Source organism: Nelusetta ayraudi, unplaced genomic scaffold (genome assembly GCF_046127955.1).
Source record: "Nelusetta ayraudi isolate G7.1 ecotype Tasmania unplaced genomic scaffold, CSIRO-AGI_Nayr_v1 ptg000028l, whole genome shotgun sequence".
In the NCBI taxonomy this organism is placed as follows: domain Eukaryota; kingdom Metazoa; phylum Chordata; class Actinopteri; order Tetraodontiformes; family Monacanthidae; genus Nelusetta; species Nelusetta ayraudi.
The window spans coordinates 1,957,963-1,983,959 of record NW_027466078.1 but is presented as its reverse complement, the minus strand read 5'-3'; the positions used below and the strand labels follow the sequence as shown (position 1 = coordinate 1,983,959).

Below are 25,997 nucleotides of genomic sequence, written 5' to 3'. Positions count from 1 at the left end.
AACTCCACTGAGATGAATTTCAATCCAAAGTTCAGTGCAATGTGACTCCACTGTCTCTGTCTGCTGAGAAACAAAGGGCCAGTTCCACAGAGCCACTGCTCAACCAGAGCCCACCAGGTGTCAACCACACCAGATAGAAAATATCCATTTGATAGGTGAATATGTCATCTAATAATATATTAAATGATGTGACAAGACCAGCCGAGAAAACAGCTACAAAGCCATGACGGGTGCAACGTGGTGGCTAAAAGACGGCGTCATTAACGGCTGTGCTCCATTCTTTGTGGGTCAAATTCTTTGATTGTGAAGCTGCATGAAGGGATTGAATTTAGAAAAGAGAGCAAAAGACAAGAAGTGATTTGTGAAGAGCCCACTAGGAGGCCAGCAGGCTGTCAGTTAGTGTTGATGGAGACAATGATTCCATCCAACTAATGATGGTGTCAGAAAAACAGCTGACAAGTGATGGACACCAACTGATCCAATCAGTCAAAGCCAGAGTGTCTCCACAGGAAGACGGAGGGGAGTCCTGGTGGTGAGAAGCAGCAGCTGAAGGAGCTTCTACAGCAGCAGATCAGTCTGGAGAGGAGATGTGAACGAGTGACTGAAGGTGAAGAAGCAGGAAGTCAAACCCTCCTCAACACCATCTACACTGACCTCTACATCACTGAGGCACTGAGTCAGGAGGTCAACAGAGAGCATGAGGTCAGGCAGCTGGAGACCAAGAAGACCAAGAAGACCAAGAAGACCAAGAAGAGCCTCCACGACCGTCCAATCAGGTGCAGCCAGATCTTTGAAGCCTCACCTGAGCAGCAGGGACTCAGAGTCAGAGTGCTGCTGACCAACGGCGTTGCTGGGGTTGGAAAAACCTTCTCAGTGCAGAAGTTCACTCTGGACTGGGCCCAGGGCCTGGAGAACCAGGACCTTCATCTGGTGCTTCCTCTCTCATTCCGGGAGCTAAACTTGGTCAAAGAGCAGCACTACAGTCTTCTGGAGCTGCTCCATGTTTTCCATCCAACGTTAGAGAAGCTCACAGCAGAGCAGCTGCATGTCTGCAAACTTCTCTTCATCTTGGACGGCCTGGATGAAAGCAGACTGGCTCTGGACTTTGAGAAGAACCAGGTGGTGACTGACGTCACTCAGGAGAAGTCAGTCAGCGTCCTGCTAACAAACCTGATCAGAGGAAATCTGCTTCCCTCGGCTCTGCTGTGGATAACCTCCAGACCTGCAGCAGCCAATCAGATCCCTCCGTCATGTGTGGACAGGCTGACAGAAGTACGAGGCTTCACCGATGACCAGAAGGAGGAGTATTTCAGGAGGAGGTTCAGAGATAGAGAAGATGTGTCCAGCAGGGTCATCTCCCACATCAAGGCCTCCAGGAGCCTCCACATCATGTGTGAGATCCCGGTCTTCTGCTGGATCACTGGCACAGTTCTGGAGAGCATGTTGAGCTCAGAGCAGAGAGGAGAGCTGCCCAAGACCCTGACTGACATGTACTCACACTTCCTGCTGGTCCAGACCAAGAGGAAGCAGCACAAGTATGGAGGAGGTCCACAGGAGCTGACGGAGGCTGACAGGACAGGAAGGTTCTTCTGAAGCTGGGCCAGCTGGCATTTGAACATCTGCAGAGTGGAAACATCATGTTCTACAGTGAAGACCTGGAGAAGTTTGGTCTCAGTGTGACTGACGCCTCTGTGTACTCAGGAGTTTGTACAGAGATCTTCAGGAGAGAGAGTGTGATCTTCCACAAAACCGTCTACTGCTTCGTTCATCTGAGCGTCCAGGAGTTTCTGGCTGCAGTCTACAGCTTCCACTGTCACACCAAGAGAAAAGTTCTGCAGAGTTTCTTGAATCATTTTGAATCAGACCCTGTATTACCTCTGGTGTTTGACATCAACCCTAAGATAAAAGAATTTGATCTCCCTCCCCAATCCCTGGATGAGTTCCTGAAGAGAATGATGGAGAAGTCCCTGCAGAGTCCACACGGTCACCTGGACTTGTTTGTTCGCTTTCTCCATGGACTCAGTCTGAAATCCAACCATAGACTCTTAGGAGGTCTGCTGGGTCTCACTGACAACCATCCAGGAACCTTACAGAAGGTCATCAACAACCTGAAGGAGATGAACACTGGTGATGTTTCTCCTGACAGAAGCATCAACATATTCCACTGTCTGCTGGAGGTGAAGGATCAGTCAGTGCATCAGGAGGTCCAAGAGTTCCTGCAGTCAGAGAACAGATCAAAGAAGAAACTCTCAGCCATCCAGTGTTCAGCTCTGGCCTACATGCTGCAGATGTCAGAGGAGGTTCTGGAGGAGTTGAACCTCAGCAAGTACAACACAACCATGGAGGGAAGATTGAGACTGATTCCAGCTGTGAGGAACTGCAGGAAGGCTGTGCTACGTTTAGGAGGGTACGTAAACACTGTGTGTGTGTGTGTGTGTGTGTGTGTGTGTGTGTGTGTGTGTGTGTGTGTGTGTGTGCGCGTGCGCGTGTGTGTGCACGTGCGTGCGTGCGTGCGTGTGTGTGTGTGTGTTGAAACTCTATATGGTGTCATTCTTGGCCAGGTCTCTCTTGTAAAAGAGATCTTGGATCTCAAAGGGACAAACCTGGTTAAATAGTTCTCATAATAATTCAACTACAGAAAAGAGTTGTCAGAATAATCAATAAAGTTCCCTAAAGCACAAATCAATGATTGATAGAGTCAAAGATCTTCCAATTCATAGATATAGTGGGCTTGAAAACATTAGAAATACTATTTCCAGGAAAGAATGAAAATCTTGCGCTCAGTATTCTAAGTTTTTTAAAGTGAGAGAAAATCAATCCATGTTCAGAGGGTTGAGTGTCTTTGAATGATGGAAGGTGAGAAGCATTGTTAAATATAGATGTCTTTCTTTTTTGGGAGTTACATTTTGGAATGGGATCAGTGACCATTTGAAAATGTGTGCTTCTTTGTTGAGTTGAAAAAATCTTGAAGGGCAAAATACTTGATGATGATGAGGATAAATGATTGAATTGTGAGTCAATGATGAAGAATAATGTCAAGCCTATTTTGTTGAGTTGCGTTTCTCTTTTTTTCCTTTTTGATTTTGTCTGACTAATTATTCCAGCTAATGTTATGGACTGTATAGGAGAGGCAAGAATCAGCTTGGGCTTCAGCATGCTGCTTTTTCCTTCACACAGTTGTTATGTTTTTGTTGTTGTGAGTCTTTAGAATGTGCACATTTGTTTTGGAAGCTTCTTTTTCATTGTTGTCTGTTGATTGCACAAGATTGATTGAATTTACACTGTCAACCAAAATCAACTATTCAATCATTCATGATGATGGTGGTGATGGTGATGATGATGGTGATGATGGTGATGGTGCTGATGGTGGTGAGGATGATGATGATGATGATGATGATGATGATGATGATGATGATGGTGATGATGATGATGATGATGATGATGATGATGATGATGATGATGATGTTAGTGGTGATGATGATGATGATGATGATGTTGGTGATGATGATGGTGATGATGATGTTGGTGATGATGATGATGATGATGATGATGATGGTGATGATGATGGTGGTGATGATGATGATGATGATGATGATGATGATGATGATGATGATGATGATGTTAGTGGTGATGATGATGATGATGATGATGTTGGTGATGATGATGGTGATGATGATGTTGGTGATGATGATGATGATGATGATGATGATGATGATGATGATGATGATGGAATCAGCAACTTCTCACTCTGCTGTTCTTCATTCAGGGAACTCTCAGTGATTCACTGTGCAGTGGTGTCTTCAGCTCTGAAGTCCAGCCCCTCCCACCTCACACTGCTGGACCTGACTGGCACCACCCTGAAGGATCCTGGAGTGAAGCTGCTCTGTGCTGGACTGCAGAGTCCAAACTGCAGACTGGAAGTTCTCAGGTCAGTTCCTGCTTTCTACTGGTGGACAGTGTGTGTCAGCAGATGACAACTGGTGTGTAACGCTGCTCAGTGTGAAGACTTTGAAGCAGATATTAAAGACTCATCTAGACAAAGTGGATGTTGTTGATATTTTCATGTCAACAATCTGCAGCCAGAAAAGACTTTGGATGGTGGAAGAAAGTGTGGAAAATGTCTCCAGTCACTTTGGAGCTCAATGGAAGTTGTTGATTGGTGATGAAGGTCACATGACTGAGCAGAAGATCCTGTGAAGAAATATTAGAGGCAGATTAATAGTGCAGCAGTATTTCTTCATCTTGTCCTTTGAATGTGTTTGACTTGTAATGAGTCTCTGATGACTGAAAACAGCCACAAGCACAAAAAAGGACTCACTGATTATTTTCCATCTTCACTGCTGATTGGCTGCACACTGACTGACACACTGCTGTTGTTATTGTGTTGACAACACACTGACACAATGACTCGTTTGAGGGAATGACTCAGTGATCCCAACAGCTGCACATCTGGATCATCAACAGGGAGAAATGACTCTTAATATGACATTTACACCATGGAAGAAATCAAATATTGATTCTTTATTCAGGTTGGAGAAGTGCAGTTTGTCAGAGCTCATCTGTGATTGGCTGCTCTCAGCTCTGAAGTCCAACCCCTCCCACCTCAGACTCCTGGACCTGAGTAGGAACCAGCTGCAGGATTCATCAGTGAAGGAGCTGAGTGGTTTCCTGCAGAGTCCAGACTGTAAACTGTAAACTCTGAGGTCAGTACTGGTTTGGAACCAGTGGATGATGGTTTCAGCACCAAACACAGTTCATCACACATGTTTAATAAACATTGAACTGAAGGTTGTTTCATATCAAAATGACATCCAGAAATATGGAAACTTCATTCTGTTCATGTTTGGAATTTAAAGCAGGTCATCAGTGGTCATGTGACCAAACATGATTTCAACACACATTAGTTTTGGACTGAGGATTTAATTTCAAGGTGACATTTTCTGTAGTGTCAGATTCTGAAGTCAACATTTCACTTTGATTTTCTGGAAAAACCCTCCATCATTATAAACTCTCCATCATTTATTCTCTATACAGGTTGGAGGACTGCAGTTTGTCAGAGCTCAGCTGTGATTAGCTGCTCTCAGCTTTGAAGTCCAACCCCTCCCACCTTAGAGAGCTGGACCTGAGAGAGAACCAGCTGCAGGAATCATCAGTGAAGCCACTGATGGATCTTGTCTACAGCAGAGACTATCAACTAGAGAGTGTGAGGTCAGTACTGGTTTGGAAGCAGTGGATGATGGTTCCAGCACCAAAGCCAGTTGATCCCACAGCAGAGGTCCAGTGTTCCCAGTCACAGTGTGAGAGGAGGATGGTGACGTCCAGCTGCTCCTCATTCATCCAACATCTGCTGCCAAACTGCTTCTTCTCTCAGTTCACCACTCAGTTATTGATCAGTTCATCTCCATCAGGCCTCAGTATCAGTCCAACACTCCATGCTCACATGACTTTCATATGTTCCACACTTGACATGTGACTGAGAGTCTGCTTCTTCTCACCAGTCACTCCATCATCTCCATCAACAGTCAACGTCTCTGTGATGATGCGTTCAAGGACCGTGAGTCCTGACTCCTGCTGTCTCTTCTTCTCTCTACAGCTGGAGGTGAGGGAGGATGAGGAGGAGAGTGAAGAGAAGAGCTCCATCTAGTGGTGGCTGGCGGACTGCTTCTCCCTACAAGCTGCTGTGGTTGCTGGGAGAGACGTCCCAGAAGCCACTGGTGGAGCTGAATCCTCAGTGGAAGAAGCAGGACTTGGAGATGGAGGCCGGAGCAGATGGATCTCAGCATGAAGCCTCCTTTTCACTTTGGATCAAAGGTTCTGGTTGTGTGCCACCCCTTTTTATGTTGCTCCTGAGCTCATTGGTTGGACCTGGTTGGTTGAACAATTTTCTGAATAAGGTTTTTGAGAAACATATTTGTTGTTTGTATTTTAGTCCCTTCAGTCTCCAGCAGGCCTCCTTGGTCAAAAGAACCGGAAAATTCCACTAAACGTCGACCGTCCAATCACAGTTCAGCATGAGACGGAGTGGTAGAAAGCAAAATCTCATCATGTCTGAAAAAAATGGAAAAAACCCAACAGACTATGAACACAGTGTGTTGTGTTTTCGCTGGGACAGAATCAGTCTCTGTGGCCAGTGGCATGTGAGACTGGATCAGTCACGTGAAGAAGGTTCATTAACACACAGTGCATCTGAAAATATAGATGAGGAAATAAATGGATTTCAATAGACAATGTCAACTTCCTGCTCCGTCACTTCCTGTCGTCTTTCACCAGACTACAGAGACTCTTTCCACTCACTGATACAATACAGACATAGAAAATCTACACAACATAGAATGTCCATTTTTTTCCTTCTCATGTTCAAAAAAATACTTTATTTTGCCCAGATTGCATGGTAACCAACATCTTGCCACAGCTTAGCACGAGACAGAGCTATTCCAAGCAAAATCCAAAGTGGAAGAAGAAGAAAAATAATAGTAATAATAATAATAATAATAATAATAATAATAATAATAATAATAATAATAATAATAATAATAATAATAAGAAGAAGCATTTATTAATCCCACATTGGGGAAATTTGCAGTTTTCCTTTTTTTTTCTGGGACAATCTTTTTTCCTCAAAGTCCTTGAATCAGGGTCAAACTGAGGGAAGTGAGCGTCCTGTCATGGTTGAGACAGAGTGGAAGGATGGAAACCAAGACTTCCAAAGGACCAGTGGACCATCAGAAGGTTTGAAGAGCAGCCAGGTAGCTCACTGCATCAGAGGAAGAGCTTTGAATGTCAAGGTTGCTGGTTGAAGACCTGGCGCAGGCACACTAGTGTTTTGAATTCTGGAGGAGCAATTTGTCATCAGAATTGAAGCATCCAGTATTCAGAGACATTTTGCTTTTCATGCTGAGCTACGTGAAAACTCTGAAGTCACTTCTACTGAACTTTTGGGGCCATTGCTAAAAATGGATGTCTTGCTGTTGTTGGGACTCGAACCTCCAACCACAGGAACTCTCAGTCAGCACTCTTCCATCCTGAGCCACGAGCTGACTCTTGAAGTACATCCACTGCTACATTTATCCTTGGTTTTGGAGACATTGACCTTCAAAATTTCAGTCCTTGGTGGGACTTGATCCAACAACCTTGTGATTCACAGTCAGTCGTCTTATCAACTGAGCAGTCTGTGGGCTGATGGGTTGCAGCTCCTGGAGAACTGATTTCATCTCTTCTCTGAACATCTGAAAAAAATCTACATAAGATGTAGTTTTTTTCCAAGAACAAAGAATTTTAAATACTTTATTAAAAGTTATTAAAAAGTCCTGTGGTAGATTACCACGAGTCGGTGCTACTCCAAGCTAAATCTCAGAATGTCTGAAAACCAGAAAAAACACATACTATAGTATAAAGTACAAATATATATAGTAAAAACCTGGTCTGCTGGTACCAACTGGGATTTGAACCCACATCTCCAACAACCACAGTCAGAGGTTTAGCCTACTGCGCTAACCACCTTGTTAGCCTCAGGACTGTGGAGGTCAATAGGTCACCCTGTTCATACAGCCCACTGCTTCTGGTAAACACACGACTATAAAGTGTTTCATTATATTATACAGTGACCTGTATATGATTGATTACTAAGTTGACAGCGAGCTCTGCCGTTTCCAGGACAAGTGAAAATTGGTATATCTTTTCACTGACATACTGCCTAATTTGCAATGAGGCTGTGGCTGTTTACAAGGAATTTAATATAAAGAGGCACTACCAGACAAAACATGCTAGCTACGACAAGCTAACTGCGACTGAACGCGCTGAAAAGCTGAAGAAAACGAATACCACACATTTCCCATCGCTGAACGAAATAATGACCAGTTTTCCAGTGAACAACATCAGTGGGCAAATGAGAAGGCATGCAGCAAACATCTCATCTCTGGCTGAGGAGTTTCAACAGCGTTTCAAAGATTTTGCAGCTATTGAAAAGGAAATCACGCTTTTTTCCTCTCCTTTTTCCGTGGATCCTAATGACGTTCCAGACCACCTGCAGCTGGAGCTCATTGAGCTGCAGTGCGACACACAGTGTCACAGCCGGCACCAACAACTGCCTCTTGTAAGCTTTTACCGCCAGCTGGATAAAGAAAGGTTCCAAGAGATTTGAAAATTCGCAAAGAAAATGTTGAGCTTGTTTGGCTCGACGTACTCGTGCGAGAAGACATTCTCAGTTATGAACAGTAATAAGAACCGTGTGAGGACAAGACTAAGTGACTCTCACCTGCGTGACATCTTGCGCATCAAAACCACTGTTTTGAGCCAGACCTGCCCTGTTTACTGCAGTCAAGATCACAGCATCATCCTCCACATTAATGCAGCCAAGTCATTTTTTCATTCTGGTGAATAAATAAATAAGTTGTAAAATCTCCTATTTTGTTGTGATGATCAAAGCTCAAGTTTTGTGCGTGCACTGTGTCAAATTTAATAAAAACCTTTATTCGCATTTAATTTAGATTTTATTTTAACCTTCATTTATCCAGGTAAGGCAGTTAACAGATTTGCATTTGCATTGTCGACCTAGCTGCAGACAGGCATAGTAAAACATAGCAAAATAAAAGTAAATACAAATACATACAAATTAACACATATACAACAAACTGTACAAATTGATATAGTTACGTATTTATATCTTAATTTACAGTGGTAATGGTTCAAAAAATGCCAGGCTGAATGGTCGGCCCACATACATTTTCACCTCACCAAATCTGTCCCTTTTTGCAAAAAGTTTGGGCACCCCTGGTCTAAACCAAAACCAATCTAAAAAAACATAACAAACTCAAAACCAACAAAAACCAAACCAAACTCAAAACCAACCAAACAACCAAAACTTGTGTTGCGTTGCGTCCGTGGAATTTGCGAGCATTTCAATCTTCCAGCATTTGGAATTTCCTTCAACTGAGATCAACAGGAAGCACCAAACAGGTGAGTGGAGCTAGCTGGCTAACTAGCTAGCTAGCTCACCCTTCTTTTCAAACTCTGTTTGAATTCCATTTTCAAAGAGTGAGGAGAATTTTCTCTCCTCTTAATTGTATCTAAAAGGCTTCAGCTCCACTTGTTGTGTTGCACTTGTACAAAGTGACTGTGGCTGTTTCTTTCCCCTGCAGAGTCCAGTGTTGAAACACACCAATGTCAAGTCACTGCTGTCTATTGATGTAGTGACATCCCTCCACAGCCCTCAGGAACCTGCTTAGCAGGTTAGCTCAGTGGGTTAGCCTGCTGACTGTGGTGCTGGAGACCAGGGTTCCACTCCTGGTTGTTGGTTCAATTCTCAAGCAAAGCCTCTTTTGTTCTCTTGCTACTTTGAACCAAGCCCAACTCCAACACTAAGTGAGCCTCTAATCCAGGGTGGGCAAACTGTTTGACTGGTGGGCCATAATGGCTTCTACAATATGACAGAGGGGCCGCTTTCTCATTGGAGGAAGACATATATCAGGGGATGTGTAGAAAACATGTTGCTTTCATGGCAATTAAATAATGAACAAAAGTGTTACAACAATATATCTGCCTGAGAAGCACCCCAGTGTTTAGCTCTTTAGTGAAATGACTCTGAAAACACTCAAAATTGAAGAAATACAGCTATTTCATTACTTAATGACTATTAATATAATTCCTTCAAGTTTGGTGGGCCGGATTGGAAAGTGTAACGGGCCGCATATGGCCCCCGGGACGTAGTTTTCCCACCCCTGCCCCATCCCCACCTCCACCCTGAACACTGACATCAGACTGAAGAGTCCGAAGCAGGAGAAGATGTTACAGAAAAGTGGTGTCCATTCACCTCCAAATAGTCTGAAAGGTCCAAACCACTTTCTGCAAGTTGGATGTTCAGAAAAATAATTTAAAAAAACAAAACAAAAAAAAAACATTTCAAACTGCATTTATTGTAATGGGAATTTTTAAAATAGATTATAACTTTTTAAGGTCCTGACATAATTCCTCCCTTCTGAACAGGCCAGAGGTGGAATCATCTTTCCACCACCTTCCATTCTGGAAATACGCATCTTTGACCTATGTATTTGACCTTTGACCCTGTTCCAACCGCCTGACCCCTGATTCAGTTGTTCCGTTACAATCAGGCTCCCTGAAACTGGGAGGGTGGGCGGAGTTTCAACTCAACAACAGGAAGGTAAAGTCAGTGAATCTGGGTTTGAACAGTGCCACTGATCCCTCTGGCCCTGCGCTTTTCAAAGCCTCCACTGGGGGGCGCCAGAGGACTGCAGGGGTGGCGACTGTGAAAAGTGCGGCATATATATATATACACATAGGGAGAGAGAGAGAGATTGTTTCAAGTCAAGACTTTTTAAAGTCAAAGGTGATCAAAGCAATGATACTTCAGCCAAAAAGCTTGCAGCATCCTGAATGCTGATCATTCAGGTGTGTGTGTGTGTTTGGCCAGCAGAGGTCAGTGTTACTGCTGCTTGGAGTCATGAAGCCATTTTCAAACAAGTGGCTCCAGTGCTTGGATGTTTCCCAGAAGCTTCTTAAGGAGAGGAAAGGGATGAAAACCAACTCTCAGACTATGACTCACTCAGACTCTGCTCCACTAGGGAGGACAGTGTGGGACCAGAACACAAGCACAGATAACAACATCACATGACTCAGGACTGGCAACCGTGAGGGAATGGGAAGTGGGAGTGATCCAGTGTAGGAAGGCAGCAAGCTGCCGACCGCACCTGAGGAGTTGAGAAGGCGTTGGGGGAGGGGTGGGCTGGGCTGAGTGCACAGTGTACATGTGTGTGTTGTTCTTGGATGCGTGTGTGTGTTGGCCTGAGTAGGCCTGGTCCACAGTCTCTCTCCCGTTTGGCCGCATGTTCTGGCCAAGACGCAGCAGTCCCAGATATTCCAGAGCAGTTGCAGTCCTTCCAGGGGATTGTGAGGGACGGAGGAGGGAAAAAAGCAGACGGCACAGAGCGTCAAGCTGCTATGATCTCCAGGGGGAATGGTGGCAGTGACCTCGCCAAGGCCACTGCAGAGGGAGCGCTGAAGAACAGAGGAGGATGTTTGGCTTTGAGGACCAGCAGCACAGACCAACAGACTCAGCTCCTCTATCTGTCCATGCTGGTCTCCAGTACCATCCATTCTCCCTTTGCAGAGCCAAAAGCTTCTCCAGATGCCATCCAAGCTGTTCTCCAGGCCGCCTTTCATGGCAGGAAGCACCACCACCACTGTCTGAGAGCCACCAGCTCTGCCCACCTCAAACATCATCAAGTAGATGATATATTTCTATATAGAGTGACTCACTGTCATTCACTCACCATCACATCTGGAGCCCACTGTTGACTCTCTCATTCCAGCAGGAAATGATTGATAAGTTCATCTTCATCACGTCTCAGTATCAGTCCAACACACTCTGTGTTGACATTGAGACCATATGTGACGAAGAGTCTGCTTCTCATCAGCAGTGAATCCATCATCTCCACTCAACAGCAGTGAATGTCTCTGATGATGCCTTCAAGGACTGAAGTGTGAGTGCTGACTGCTGCCGTCTCTTCTTCTCTCCTCAGATGGAAGTGATGTGTTCATGTTGAGGGAGGATCACTTGGTCCTGAGGATGGGGGAGGGCTCTTCCAGAGTGCAGCCAGTAGGGGGCATTAGAGGCTCGGCCTCCTTGTTGTCCTCAGGAGCTGACAGGAAGTGTCACATCCCTCAACAAGTGTCCAGTCTCACCACGTCAGGGAGAAACAGGTGCAGCTCTTCAAAGAGGAAATCACATTTTTCTTACCGTCATCATGGACTGCCAATAAGTAGTAAGTAGTTCTATAAAGAGCCGCCAGGGGGCGCCCTGAAGTCAAAACTACCTTCTACTCCAGACTTTACAGAGAAATGAACACATGCTGAAAAAATAACACATTGATTAACATCCAGATATTTTAGGCAGGTCACTCTATAATATGTCAATAAGAAACATAATGTGTTCAAATGTGGCCTTGAACCTTCAAACGTTCCTATGACGTGTCGGTCCTTGCAGTTCCGAGTTTTTCCACTAAGGGTCGCTGTTTGACAAGTTTTTGCTTGTTTGGTTTTGTATGTAGCCACAATGCAGCCATCAGTTGTATCATACTGGGGAGTTGCTCTTTCTGCCCTGCCAACAAGACATTTCCAGCAAATAGAAAAACTATGTCAACATAATAATAATGCTGAAAAATCAGAATGAATGAAAATCAAGATTGAGAACACAGCAAGGCACAGACTCTCCAGACAGGAGTCCAGCATGTGGATGGGAAGTGTGAACAGTGTGGAGCAGTTGAATGTGTGGAAGATGTGGGCAGGAGAGGAGAAGAGGCTCCACGTCGCCCTTGACTGAGAAAATCTGCTGAAGAGTGGAGCTGAAGGAAGTCTCCAAGCATTGCTTTGACTTTCTACACAACACACAATTAATAGGAGCACCTTCTGATTTTCTTCAAGGTTACAGACCGTAGATGGCTCTAATGCTCCCTATAATGGGAGCCAGATTATACGTGACAAGAAGAGCACAAACACATGTATGCTCTCTCCCTCTCTCTCTCTCACACACACACACACACTCACACACAGCATCATGTGACTTCCTGGAATTGTTGGAGCAGTTCAGGCGGCTGGATGGGAGTATCCACATTGAGCAGCAGAAGCAGGAAGAGAAGCTGAAAGTGAAAGTTGTTCAGGCTTCATTTTGAGGTGAAGCAGCAGCAGCAGCAGCAGCAGCAGCAGCAGCAGGAGCAGGTGAGTCATGACTTACTAAATACCTCATCAAATGTGATGCGAGTCAACTTTTTAACAAACAACTTTTATTTGCACATCCAAAAATGTCTCAAAGCGCTTTGAACAATCAGAGTGCAACAGTGGCCACTGGCCAGGAGGAGTCAACAATGTGACTTCAGTCTGGTTGATTTCTTCCTGTTCTCTCGCTCCCAAGTGGAAGTCAGAGTGTTCTGAGCTCACTGCCTCACTTCCTGTTTGACCTCCAGCTCAAGATGAGTGTTCGAGTGGAGGAAGAGGAGGATGGAGCAGCAGCGTCTCCAGGGACTTCAGTAATGAACCTGGACCTCCTGAGACACAGTAAGAACACTGTGTGTGTGTGTGTGTGTGTGTGTGTGTGTGTGTGTGTGTGTGTGTGTGTGTGTGTGTGTGTGTGTGTGTGTGTGAAGGTGAAGGTGAAGGTGGAACTGGATCCAGTGACGTCAGTGTTGACACTGCAGCTCCTTCACATTTCAAAGTGTTGAAATCCAGTTCAGTCCAAAGCCAAACAAGCATCACTGTAGAGAAACAAAACCCAGTGTTGACTTCAAAAAAAGAGCTGATTTAGAACCAAAGTTTAAAATAAAGTTCATGTCAAAGACAAAATGAAGAATTTCAATAAACAAAGATTAAAAAGTGACAAGTTGATCAAAGTGTCTCCATCCACAGGAGGAAGAAGAAGAGTGGTGGGTGTGGAGCAGCACTGCAACCTGCCAGTCACACCCAGACTGATCACAGTAAGACTGTCCACCTGCACCTCCTTCACTTCTCCCTCTGAGATCATGTCAGGACCTCCAGTGAGAAGATTCACTGAGGGACGTTGAGAGCAAACAGTCACACAGCAGCTTCACCACAGCAGCTGAAAAGTTGTGGAGAGAAAATGATGCTCACACTGTCACACTGATGTTTTCTTCTCCAACCTTTTCTCTGCTCCAGAGGCTGATGATGGTCTGCAGGAGCTTCTACAGCAGCAGAAGATCAGTCTGGAGAGGAGATGTGAACGTGTGACTGAAGGTGAAGAAGCAGGAAGTCAAACCCTCCTCAACACCATCTACACTGAGCTCCACATCACTGAGGGACTGAGTGAGGAGGTCAACAGAGAGCATGAGGTCAGGCAGCTGGAGACCTAGAAGACCAAGGAGAGCCTCCACGACCATCCAATCAGGTGCAGCCAGATCTTTGAAGCCTCACCTGAGCAGCAGGGACTCAGAGTCAGAGTGGTGCTGACCAACGGCATCGCTGGGGTTGGAAAAACCTTCTCAGAGCAGAAGTTCACTCTGGACTGGGCCCAGGGCCTGGAGAACCAGGACCTTCATCTGGTGCTTCCTCTCTCATTCCGGGAGCTAAACTTGGTCAAAGAGCAGCACTACAGTCTTCTGGAGCTGCTCCATGTTTTTCATCCAACGTTAGAGAAGCTCACAGCAGAGCAGCTGCATGTCTGCAAACTTCTCTTCATCTTGGACGGCCTGGATGAAAGCAGACTGGCTCTGGACTTTGAGAAGAACCAGGTGGTGGCTGACGTCACTCAGAAGAAGTCAGTCAGCGTCCTGCTAACAAACCTGATCAGAGGAGATCTGCTTCCCTCGGCTCTGCTGTGGATAACTTCCAGACCTGCAGCAGCCAATCACATCCCTCCGTCATGTGTGGACAGGCTGACAGAAGTACAAGGCTTCACCGATGACCAGAAGGAGGAGTATTTCAGGAGGAGGTTCAGAGATAGAGGAGATGTGATCAGCAGGATCATCTCCCACATCAAGGCCTCCAGGAGCCTCCACATCATGTGTGAGATCCCGGTCTTCTGCTGGATCACTGCCACAGTTCTGGAGAGCATGTTGAGCTCAAAGCAGAGAGGAGAGCTGCCCAAGACCCTGACTGACATGTACTCACACTTCCTGCTGGTCCAGACCAAGAGGAAGCAGCACAAGTATGGAGGAGGTCCACAGGAGCTGACGGAGGCTGACAGGGAGCTTCTTCTGAAGTTGGGCCAACTGGCATTTGAACATCTGGAGAGTGGAAACATCATGTTCTACAGTGAAGACCTGGAGAAGTGTGGTCTCAGTGTGACTGACACCTCTGTGTACTCAGGAGTTTGTACAGAGATCTTCAGAAGAGAGAGTGTGATCTTCCACAAAACCGTTTACTGCTTCGTTCATCTGAGCGTCCAGGAGTTTCTGGCTGCAGTCTACACTGTCACACCAACAAGAAGACAACAGGAGATGGTCACTCTGGAGAATCCCTGAATGAGTTCCTGAAGAGGATGATGGAGAAATCCCTGCAGAGTCCAAACGGTCACCTGGACTTGTTTGTTCGCTTTCTCCATGGACTCAGTCTGGAATCCAATCAGAGACTCTTAGGAGGTCTGCTGGGTCTCTCTGACAACCATCCAAGAACCTTACAGAAGGTCATCAACAACCTGAAGGAGATGAACACTGGTGGTGTTTCTCCTGACAGAAGCATCAACATCTTCCACTGTCTGCTGGAGGTGAAGGATCAGTCAGTGCATCAGGAGGTCCAAGAGTTCCTGCAGTCAGAGAACAGATCAGAGAAGAAACTCTCAGCCATCCAGTGTTCAGCTCTGGCCTACATGCTGCAGATGTCAGAGGAGGTTCTGGAGGACTTTTATTTGCACATCCAAAAATGTCTCAAAGCGCTTTGAACAATCAGAGTGCAACAGTGGCCACTGGCCAGGAGGAGTCAACAATGTGACTTCAGTCTGGTTGATTTCTTCCTGTTCTCTCGCTCCCAAGTGGAAGTCAGAGTGTTCTGAGCTCACTGCCTCACTTCCTGTTTGACCTCCAGCTCAAGATGAGTGTTCGAGTGGAGGAAGAGGAGGATGGAGCAGCAGCGTCTCCAGGGACTTCAGTAATGAACCTGGACCTCCTGAGACACAGTAAGAACACTGTGTGTGTGTGTGTGTGTTTGTGTGTGTGTGTGTGTGTGTGTGTGTGTGTGTGTGTGTGTGTGTGTGTGTGTGTGTGTGTGAAGGTGAAGGTGAAGGTGAAGGTGGAACTGGATCCAGTGACGTCAGTGTTGACACTGCAGCTCCTTCACATTTCAAAGTGTTGAAATCCAGTTCAGTCCAAAGCCAAACAAGCATCACTGTAGAGAAACACAACCCAGTGTTGACTTCAAAAAAAGAGCTGATTTAGAACCAAAGTTTAAAATAAAGTTCATGTCAAAGACAAAATGAAGAATTTCAATAAACAAAGATTAAAAAGTGACAAGTTGATCAAAGTGTCTCCATCCACAGGAGGAAGAAGAAGAGTGGTGGGTGTGGAGCAGCACTGCAACCTGCCAGTCACACCCAGACTGATCACAGTAAGACTGTCCACCTGCACCTCCTTCACTTCTCCCTCTGAGATCATGTCAGGACCTCCAGTGAGAAGATTCACTGAGGGACGTTGAGAGCAAACAGTCACACAGCAGCTTCACCACAGCAGCTGAGAAGTTGTGGAGAGAAAATGATGCTCACACTGTCACACTGATGTTTTCTTCTGCAACCTTTTCTCTGCTCCAGAGGCTGATGATGGTCTGCAGAAGCTTCTACAGCAGCAGAAGATCAGTCTGGAGAGGAGATGTGAACGTGTGACTGAAGGTGAAGAAGCAGGAAGTCAAACCCTCCTCAACAGCATCTACACTGAGCTCCACATCACTGAGGGACTGAGTGAGGAGGTCAACAGAGAGCATGAGGTCAGGCAGCTGGAGACCAAGAAGACCAAGGAGAGCCTCCACGACCATCCAATCAGGTGCAGCCAGATCTTTGAAGCCTCACCTGAGCAGCAGGGACTCAGAGTCAGAGTGGTGCTGACCAACGGCATCGCTGGGGTTGGAAAAACCTTCTCAGAGCAGAAGTTCACTCTGGACTGGGCCCAGGGCCTGGAGAACCAGGACCTTCATCTGGTGCTTCCTCTCTCATTCCGGGAGCTAAACTTGGTCAAAGAGCAGCACTACAGTCTTCTGGAGCTGCTCCATGTTTTTCATCCAACGTTAGAGAAGCTCACAGCAGAGCAGCTGCATGTCTGCAAACTTCTCTTCATCTTGGACGGCCTGGATGAAAGCAGACTGGCTCTGGACTTTGAGAAGAACCAGGTGGTGGCTGACGTCACTCAGAAGAAGTCAGTCAGCGTCCTGCTAACAAACCTGATCAGAGGAGATCTGCTTCCCTCGGCTCTGCTGTGGATAACTTCCAGACCTGCAGCAGCCAATCACATCCCTCCGTCATGTGTGGACAGGCTGACAGAAGTACAAGGCTTCACCGATGACCAGAAGGAGGAGTATTTCAGGAGGAGGTTCAGAGATAGAGGAGATGTGATCAGCAGGATCATCTCCCACATCAAGGCCTCCAGGAGCCTCCACATCATGTGTGAGATCCCGGTCTTCTGCTGGATCACTGCCACAGTTCTGGAGAGCATGTTGAGCTCAAAGCAGAGAGGAGAGCTGCCCAAGACCCTGACTGACATGTACTCACACTTCCTGCTGGTCCAGACCAAGAGGAAGCAGCACAAGTATGGAGGAGGTCCACAGGAGCTGACGGAGGCTGACAGGGAGCTTCTTCTGAAGTTGGGCCAACTGGCATTTGAACATCTGGAGAGTGGAAACATCATGTTCTACAGTGAAGACCTGGAGAAGTGTGGTCTCAGTGTGACTGACACCTCTGTGTACTCAGGAGTTTGTACAGAGATCTTCAGAAGAGAGAGTGTGATCTTCCACAAAACCGTTTACTGCTTCGTTCATCTGAGCGTCCAGGAGTTTCTGGCTGCAGTCTACACTGTCACACCAACAAGAAGACAACAGGAGATGGTCACTCTGGAGAATCCCTGAATGAGTTCCTGAAGAGGATGATGGAGAAATCCCTGCAGAGTCCAAACGGTCACCTGGACTTGTTTGTTCGCTTTCTCCATGGACTCAGTCTGGAATCCAATCAGAGACTCTTAGGAGGTCTGCTGGGTCTCTCTGACAACCATCCAGGAACCTTACAGAAGGTCATCAACAACCTGAAGGAGATGAACACTGGTGGTGTTTCTCCTGACAGAAGCATCAACATCTTCCACTGTCTGCTGGAGGTGAAGGATCAGTCAGTGCATCAGGAGGTCCAAGAGTTCCTGCAGTCAGAGAACAGATCAGAGAAGAAACTCTCAGCCATCCAGTGTTCAGCTCTGGCCTACATGCTGCAGATGTCAGAGGAGGTTCTGGAGGACTTTTATTTGCACATCCAAAAATGTCTCAAAGCGCTTTGAACAATCAGAGTGCAACAGTGGCCACTGGCCAGGAGGAGTCAACAATGTGACTTCAGTCTGGTTGATTTCTTCCTGTTCTCTCGCTCCCAAGTGGAAGTCAGAGTGTTCTGAGCTCACTGCCTCACTTCCTGTTTGACCTCCAGCTCAAGATGAGTGTTCGAGTGGAGGAAGAGGAGGATGGAGCAGCAGCGTCTCCAGGGACTTCAGTAATGAACCTGGACCTCCTGAGACACAGTAAGAACACTGTGTGTGTGTGTGTGTGTGTGTGTGTGTGTGTGTGTGTGTGTGTGTGTGTGTGTTTGTGTTGAAACTCTGTGTGCTGTCATTCTTGGCCAGGTCTCTCTTGTAAAAGAGATCTTGGATCTCAAAGGGAAAAACCTGGTTAAATAGTTCTAATAATAATTCAACTACAGAAAAGAGGTGTCAGAATAATCAATAAAGTTCCCTAGAGCAAAAATCAATGATTTATGGAGTCAAAGATCTTCCAATTCATAGATATAGTGGGCTTGAAAACATTAGAAATACTATTTCCAGGAAAGAATGAAAATCTTGCGCTCAGTATTCTAAGTTTTTTAAAGTGAGAGAAAATCAATCCATGTTCAGAGGGTTGAGTGTCTTTGAATGATGGAAGGTGAGAAGCATTGTTAAATATAGATGTCTTTCTTTTTTGGGAGTTACATTTTGGAATGGGATCAGTGACCATTTGAAAATGTGTGCTTCTTTGTTGAGTTGAAAAAATCTTGAAGGGCAAAATACTTGATGATGATGAGGATAAATGATTGAATTGTGAGTCAATGATGAAGAATAATGTCAAGCATATTTTTTTGAGTTGAGTTTCTCTTTTTTTCCTTTTTGATTTTGTCTGACTAATTATTCCAGCTAATCTTATGGACTGTATAGGAGAGGCAAGAATCAGCTTGGGCTTCAGCCTGCTGCTTTTTCCTTCACACAGTTGTTATGTTTTTGTTGTTGTGAGTCTTTAGAATGTGCACATTTGTTTTGGAAGCTTCTTTTTCATTGTTGTCAGTTGATTGCACAAGATTGATTGAATTTACACTGTCAACCAAAATCAACTATTCAATCATTCATGATTATGATGATGAAGATGATAATGATGGTGATGATGGTGATGGTGATGGTGATGGTGATGATGGTGATGGTGATGATGATGATGATGATGATGATGGTGGTGATGGTGGTGATGATGATGATGATGATGATGATTGTGATGATGATGGTGGTGAAGATGATGATGATGATGATGATGATGATGATGATGTTAGTGGTGATGATGATGATGATGATGTTGGTGATGATGATGGTGATGATGATGTTGGTGATGATGATGATGATGATGATGATGATGATGACGATGATGATGGAAGCAGCAACTTCTCAGCTCACTGCCTCACTTCCTGTTTGACCTCCAGCTCAAGATGAGTGTTCGAGTGGAGGAAGAGGAGGATAGAGCAGCAGCGTCTCCAGGGACTTCAGTAATGAACCTGGACCTCCTGAGACACAGTAAGAACACTGTGTGTGTGTGTGTGTGTGTGTGTGTGTGTGTGTGTGTGTGTTTGTGTTGAAACTCTGTGTGCTGTCATTCTTGGCCAGGTCTCTCTTGTAAAAGAGATCTTGGATCTCAAAGGGACAAACCTGGTTAAATAGTTCTAATAATAATTCAACTACAGAAAAGAGGTGTCAGAATAATCAATAAAGTTCCCTAGAGCAAAAATCAATGATTTATGGAGTCAAAGATCTTCCAATTCATAGATATAGTGGACTTGAAAACATTAGAAATACTATTTCCAGGAAAGAATGAAAATCTTGCGCTCAGTTTTTTACAGTGAGAGAAAATCAATCCATGTTCAGAGGGTTGAGTGTCTTTGAATGATGGAAGGTGTTATGACCCATGGGTGGGTCTAGGTGCCTCTATCTTTGTGTCTGTGTGTGTGTGTGTGTGTGAGAGAGTGGATGACGCCTTGCAGGTGCGGTCCTGGATGTCGGCTGCTGATTGGACGCGCCACGGCTGAGAAGGAGGAGCAGTCGAGCCAGCCTGACGGTCATCCCTCCTCCGCTCCCAACTCTGCAGTTAGTCAGTTCTGAAATGGTGTTAGAGCACGCAGCCGTAGGGGTGGGCTGCCATTTTCTTTGTCCCCTCTTTTCTCCTGTTTATTAAGTATGTAGGGAGGTTAGCCTTTCTGTATTTGGGTTCTATTTCTTTCTTTAGTTAGTTCTTAAGGCGAGGTAGTTGGAGTTTTGTTTATTATTTTGGCCTGGGCCCACCCTGAAGCCTTTGCTGCCCACCGGTTAAGTTGTATTGTTTATTTCATTTACTGATTAATAAATGTTTTTGTTGAAAACCGCCAACTGCCGTGAGAAATTAATGAGGCTTGGGAGTGGGGGAAGGTGTCCCACATGTTGCGTCTCGGTCCCCCTAGACGGGACGTAACAAAGGTGAGAAGCATTGTCTTTCTTTTTTGGGAGTTCCATTTTGGAATGGGATCAGTGACCATTTGAAAATGTGTGCTTCTTTGTTGAGTTGAAAAAATCTTGAAGGGCAAAATACTTGATGATGAGGATAAATGATTGAATTGTGAGTCAATGATGAAGAATAATGTCAAGCCTATTTTGTTGAGTTGCGTTTGTCTTTTTTTCCTTTTTGATTTTGTCTGACTAATTATTCCAGCTAATCTTATGGACTGTATAGGAGAGGCAAGAATCAGTTTGGGCTTCAGCCTGCTGCTTTTTCCTTCACACAGTTATGTTTTTGTTGCTGTGAGTCTTTAGAATGTGCACATTTGTTTTGGAAGCTTCTTTTTCATTGTTGTCAGTTGATTGCACAAGATTGATTGAATTTACACTGTCAACCAAAATCAACTATTCAATCATTCATGATGAAGATGATGATGATGAAGATGGTGATGATGATGATGATGATGAGGGTGGTAATGATGATGATGGTGACGATGATGAGGGTGGTGATGATGGAGGTGATGGTTGATGATGGTGATGGTGATGATGGTGGTGATGATGCTGATGGTGGTGATGATGCTGATGGTGGTGAGGATGATGATGGTGGAGGTGATGGTGATGAGGATGATGATGGTGGAGGTGATGGTGATGAGGATGATGGTGATGATGACAGTGGTGATGTTGATGATGGTTATGATAATGATGATGATGATGGTGGTTGTGGGGGTGATGATGATGATGGTGGTTGTGGTGGTGACGATGATGATGATGATGGTGATCATGATGGTGATGATAATGATAATGATGATGATGGTGGTTGTGGTGGTGATGGTGAAGATGGTGGTGATGATGATGATGATGATGATGATGATGATGATGATGGAAGCAGCAACTTCTCACTCTGCTCTCCTTCATTCAGGGAACTCTCAGAGCCTCAGTGTGCAGTGGTGTCTTCAGCTCTGCAGTCCAGCCCCTCCCACCTCACACTGCTGGACCTGACTGAGACCATCCTGAAGGATCCTGGAGTGAAGCTGCTCTGTGCTGGACTGCAGAGTCCAAACTGCAGACTGGAAGTTCTCAGGTCAGTTCCTGCTTTCTACTGGTGGACAGTGTGTGTCAGCAGATGACAGCTGGTGTGTAACGCTGCTCAGTGTGAAGACTTTGAAGCAGATATTAAAGACTCATCTAGACAAAGTGGATGTTGTTGATATTTTCATGTCAACAATCTGCGGCCAGAAAAGACTTTGGATGGTGGAAGAAAGTGTGGACAATGTCTCCAGTCAGCTCAATGGAAGTTGTTGATTGGTGATGAAGGCCACATGACTGAGCAGAAGATCCTGTGAAGAAATATTAGTGCAGATTAATAGTGCAGCAGTATTTCTTCATCTTGTCCTTTGAATGTGTTTGACTTGTAACGAGACTCTGATGACTGAAAACAGCCACAAGCACACAGAGGACTCACTGATTATTTTCCATCTTCACTGCTGATTGGCTGCACACTGACTGACACACTGCTGTTGTTATTGTGTTGACAACACACTGGCACAATGACTCCTTTGAGGGAATGACTCGGTGATCCCAACAGCTGCACATCTGGATCATCAACATGGAGAAATGACTCTTAATATGACATTTACACCATGGAAGAAATCAAATATCGATTCTTTATTCAGGTTGGAGAGCTGCAGTTTGTCAGAGCTCAGCTGTGATTGGCTGCTCTCTCTCGCGCTAGCATTAGCCACCTGTATGAGCACTTAGATACTGTAGATAGATCCAGCTGGACTCAGCAGAAGGTCAAGGGTCAATGCAGGTTCTATCATCTCAGTCAGTTCAGTATTGATGAGCAAGATGCAGAAAAGATTGCACTGCATTTCAGTCACTTAGTAATATGAAACTGTCTCTCAAACTGATCTTCCCAACGAGTCGCCTACAAACATGGTGGTGCAAGATGGCCACGACCTTTGACCTTCTGTCTGTTTCTAGAAAGAAGCGTTCTAACGGCAGGAAAAGCAGAGGACTTTTATTTTCTACTAATCAAAGACTTCAGACTATATTGATGGTTGTATATGAAGCTTTCAGCAATAAATATGCACTGATTTTACACACTGAACCTTTGAGGCAAAATGAATCAATGAATTGCAACATTTTGAACAGCTGATCAGTGGTCACATGACTAAACAGGTTGATACAAAATATTTTATTGTGGTGATTCATTATTGCAGTGTTATTGTTGTGCTTCTGATTGGTTTAATGAACATTACAGTGTTATAGACATTAATATTTTTTAATTTCAGATACTGATTAAAACTCCACTCACTCCATCATTTATTCTCTATACAGGTTAAGGAGCTGCAGTTTGTCAGAGCTCAGCTGTGATTGGCTGCTCTCAACTCTGAAGTCCAACCCCTCCCACCTCAGAGAGCTGGACCTGACTGGGAACCAGCTGAAGGAATCATCAGTGAAGCCACTGATGGATCTTGTCCACAGCAGAGACTATCAACTGGAGACTCTATGGTCAGTCCTGGTTTGGAAGCAGTGGATGATGGTTCCAGCACCAAAGCCAGTTGATCCCACAGCAGAGGTCCAGTGTTCCCAGTCACAGTGTGAGAGGAGGATGGTGACGTCCAGCTGCTCCTCATTCATACAACATCTGCTGCCAAACTGCTTCTTCTCTCAGTTCACCACTCAATTATTGATCAGTTCATCTTCATCAGGCCTCAGTATCAGTCCAACACTCCATGGTCACATGACCTTCATATGTTCCACACTTGACATGTGACTGAGAGTCTGCTTCTTCTCACCAGTCACTCCACCATCTCCATCAACAGTCATCGTCTCTGTGATGATGCGTTCAAGGACCCTGAGTCCTGACTCCTGCTGTCTCTTCTTCTCTCTACAGCTGGAGGTGAGGGAGGATGAGGAGGAGAGTGAAGAGGAGCGCTCCATCTAGTGGTGGCTGACAGAACTACAGCCAGTTGAGCCAAACAGTAAGATGCACACATACAGTGTGTGGGCGTGTCACGACCTTTGACCCCAGTGGAGCCTGGCGGACTGGTTCTCCCTACAAGCCACTGTGGTTACTGGGAGTGACGTCCCAGAAGCCACTGGTGGACCTTGCAGTGCCACATATGGACTCTTGGATTGTTCTTGGCCCTCCAGTGAACCACTGCGTGAGCACTGGAGGTCAACCATGATTGACTGCTGTCCTCCTCTCTGGACACCACAATCTGAAGTGAATCCAAACCTTTTGAGGCCATTAATGAAACAAAACATTTGTTGATTAATTTTTGAAAAAAATTCAAAGGTTGTGACAGAATAATCTGAAGTGAGCTGACCAGAGGTCAAAGGTCAGAGGTTTGACAAACTACAAAGACCATAATTGATTAGATTATTTTCTTTAATCGAGTCCCACCACTAATAAATATATATTTGTTCAGTAAATGTTTAATGCACCTTTTCTTTTGAGCAACATAATTAAATCTCCACCTGCTTCTGTTTGCATGTTTCAGCAGATTGAAGTGTATGTAGATAGAAAAATCTATGTGAGTAGGTTCAGTGTGCTGTGAAGTGTGGCCCTGTTATGGCCATGGGGGCCTTGGCTATTGCCCTGTTGTTGCTGTGTAGTGGTTGTGTGTCTCGTTCAGGTGCTGATGACTAACCAGGTGCACCTGGCCGGTGCACAGCTTGTTTAGGACCGCCTCCCTCAGCACTGGCTCTCTCACACCTGGCTTCCACCGCAGCAGCTGCTTTGTTTTTCACTTCCCGTCATGCTTTTTCTATGTTGCACACAGACAACATGCACTCATACCATTCACTCTATCCACACACCTACAGGCATTACTGACAACACACTGACTCTCACACTCCATACATTATTATTTTGTTTTATTTAGTTTTGCTGTTGTAGAGGCTAAGCCTACCACTTGAAGCCCCTGAGATGATTGCGTGTTGGGCAGCTGTTCGACGCGCTCGCTACAAGTCGCATCGTTTAAGTCCACAAAAGATGACGAGACTTATTGTTTGCAAAGACGGGTTTATTGCAAATCCTCTGGCCCGTGCAACAAACAATTCCTCGGACACAGCTTGATGATGTAGACAACGCCATGTAGCAACGCCATGTAGCAACGCGGTCGGAAACTATTGGTGCTCCACCCATCAGGCAACCTCTAACACCTGTGTTGTTGCTGCAACTTAAATGGGTGTGACACCAATTAAACTGGAGTGCCACCTAGTGGACAAACACAGAATGGCAGAGAATGGCTCTTACACCCCGGCCCCTAATTGTAATGGCACACTGACAGTACAATTCCCATATGTGAAAAGTAAAAAGCCATAACCAACAAACAAACAAAACACATACATAGTAATGAGTGCACAGACACCTTCTGTTTGTAAAGATACCTATGCATAACTCCCATTTGCTAGCCTGATGACTCATGTAGCAAGCAAAGCTTAGCGACAGGCCTTTCAATAACGCTGTTCTTTGTTTGCAGACGCACTGAGCGTACAAGTCCCTTCTTATCTGGGGATGTCTCCAAGACTCTTGCAAGCGGCCACGAGCCACGTGGTGCAGTGGAATCCATAATGACGACAATGTCTCCTTGCTTGAGATTTGGTTGCTCCTTATTCCATTTTTGTCTCTCTTGTAATAATGGCAACTATTCACGGATCCACCGCTTCCAGAAGAGGTCCGAGATGTATTGTACCTGTTTCCACCTCCTCTTTATATACAGGTCATGTTGATCGAAGAGCCCTGGTGGGACAGATGGCTTTCCCTTCAACAGCAGGATGTGATTGGGAGTCAATGGTTCCAGGTCGTTTGGATCGTCAGGTAGATTGGTGATTGGCCGGTCATTTAGAATGGCCTCAGCTTCACACATAACTGTGTGGAGTCCATCATCATCCAATCTTTGCTGTCGAAGAACTGAGCTCAGAATCTTCTTGATCATACGAACAATACGCTCCCACACCCCACCAAAGTGTGATCCTGCTGGGGGATTGAAGCTCCATTTAATTCCCTTCTGTCGCAGCACCCCTTCTATTTGACGCTGGTTTAGGAAAGAGAGTGCTTCTCTAAGCTCTCTTTCTGCTCCTATGAAATTGGTGCCATTATCAGATTGTATGTGAGCAACTTGACCTCTTCTGCAGATGAATCGGCGCAACACATTAATGCACGCATCTGTATCTAATGAGCTTGCGACTTCCAGATGGACCGCTCTACTGGACAAACAAGTGAATAATAATAATAATAATAATAATAATAATAATAATAATAATAATAATAATAATAATAATAATAATAAACTTTTATTTGTACAGCGCTAAATCACAGCCAAAGGCGTCTCAAAGCGCTTTATACAATCAGAGAGAACCAACCGGGCCCCCGGAGCAAGCAAGATGCGACAGTGGCTGGGAAAAACTCCCCTGTGGGAAGAAACCTAGGGCAGAACCAGACTCCAGAGGGCGATCATCTGCCTATGAGTAGTTGGGGTGAAGTAGAAAGATAGAGGAGAGACAGAGAAAGAGAGAAAGGAGCAGAGTGAG

General features: G+C 45.3%; 4 protein-coding genes and 2 long non-coding RNA genes across 8 annotated transcripts in view; 5 read left to right on the top strand and 1 right to left on the bottom strand.

Moving 5' to 3' along the window:
* LOC142891186 (NLR family CARD domain-containing protein 3-like) overlaps positions 1-1,593 on the top strand; it is a 183,854-nt gene extending 182,261 nt beyond the window's left edge. For all 3 annotated transcript variants that reach the window (XM_076030648.1, XM_076030647.1, XM_076030649.1), the window contains exon 3: positions 510-1,593. In XM_076030648.1, the coding sequence (XP_075886763.1) occupies positions 510-1,593 (1,084 nt within the window). The remainder of the gene's footprint in view (positions 1-509) is intronic.
* LOC142891210 (uncharacterized) overlaps positions 1-25,997 on the bottom strand; it is an 80,926-nt gene that overhangs the window by 11,829 nt on the left and 43,100 nt on the right. The gene's annotated exons all lie outside the window — the stretch shown is intronic.
* Positions 1,579-24,304, top strand: LOC142891189 (NLR family CARD domain-containing protein 3-like). The gene is made up of 4 exons (XM_076030653.1): positions 1,579-2,407; positions 21,373-21,534; positions 22,794-22,967; positions 23,353-24,304. The coding sequence occupies exons 1-4, from the start codon at positions 1,638-1,640 to the stop codon at positions 23,360-23,362; spliced, it is 1,116 nt and encodes a 371-aa protein (XP_075886768.1). The 5' UTR covers positions 1,579-1,637; the 3' UTR covers positions 23,363-24,304.
* LOC142891203 (uncharacterized) lies at positions 13,018-13,560 on the top strand. The gene is made up of 2 exons (XR_012927193.1): positions 13,018-13,065; positions 13,414-13,560. It is a non-coding gene; the product is annotated as an uncharacterized LOC142891203 (long non-coding RNA).
* On the top strand, positions 13,875-15,384 carry LOC142891075 (protein NLRC3-like; the record flags this gene model as incomplete). Its single annotated transcript, XM_076030402.1, has 1 exon — positions 13,875-15,384. A coding segment is annotated over one exon (1,110 nt), but the record flags the coding sequence as incomplete, so codon positions are not given.
* On the top strand, positions 15,382-17,965 carry LOC142891073 (protein NLRC3-like). The gene is made up of 4 exons (XM_076030401.1): positions 15,382-15,409; positions 15,544-15,634; positions 15,995-16,062; positions 16,262-17,965. The coding sequence occupies exons 1-4, from the start codon at positions 15,382-15,384 to the stop codon at positions 17,563-17,565; spliced, it is 1,491 nt and encodes a 496-aa protein (XP_075886516.1). The 3' UTR covers positions 17,566-17,965.

Excerpts from the sequence above, each read along its gene's own strand:
- LOC142891189 (XM_076030653.1), top strand. The coding sequence starts at position 1,638 with ATGTTCTACAGTGAAGACCTGGAGAAGTTTGGTCTCAGTGTGACTGAC. Across the intron at positions 2,408-21,372 it reads GCTGTGCTACGTTTAGGAGG|GGAACTCTCAGAGCCTCAGT; the intron begins GTACGTAAACAC and ends TCCTTCATTCAG. Across the intron at positions 21,535-22,793 it reads TGCAGACTGGAAGTTCTCAG|GTTAAGGAGCTGCAGTTTGT; the intron begins GTCAGTTCCTGC and ends TTCTCTATACAG.
- LOC142891073 (XM_076030401.1), top strand. The coding sequence starts at position 15,382 with ATGTCTCAAAGCGCTTTGAACAATCAGA. Across the intron at positions 15,410-15,543 it reads AAGCGCTTTGAACAATCAGA|CTCAAGATGAGTGTTCGAGT; the intron begins GTGCAACAGTGG and ends TTTGACCTCCAG. Across the intron at positions 16,063-16,261 it reads TCACACCCAGACTGATCACA|AGGCTGATGATGGTCTGCAG; the intron begins GTAAGACTGTCC and ends TCTCTGCTCCAG.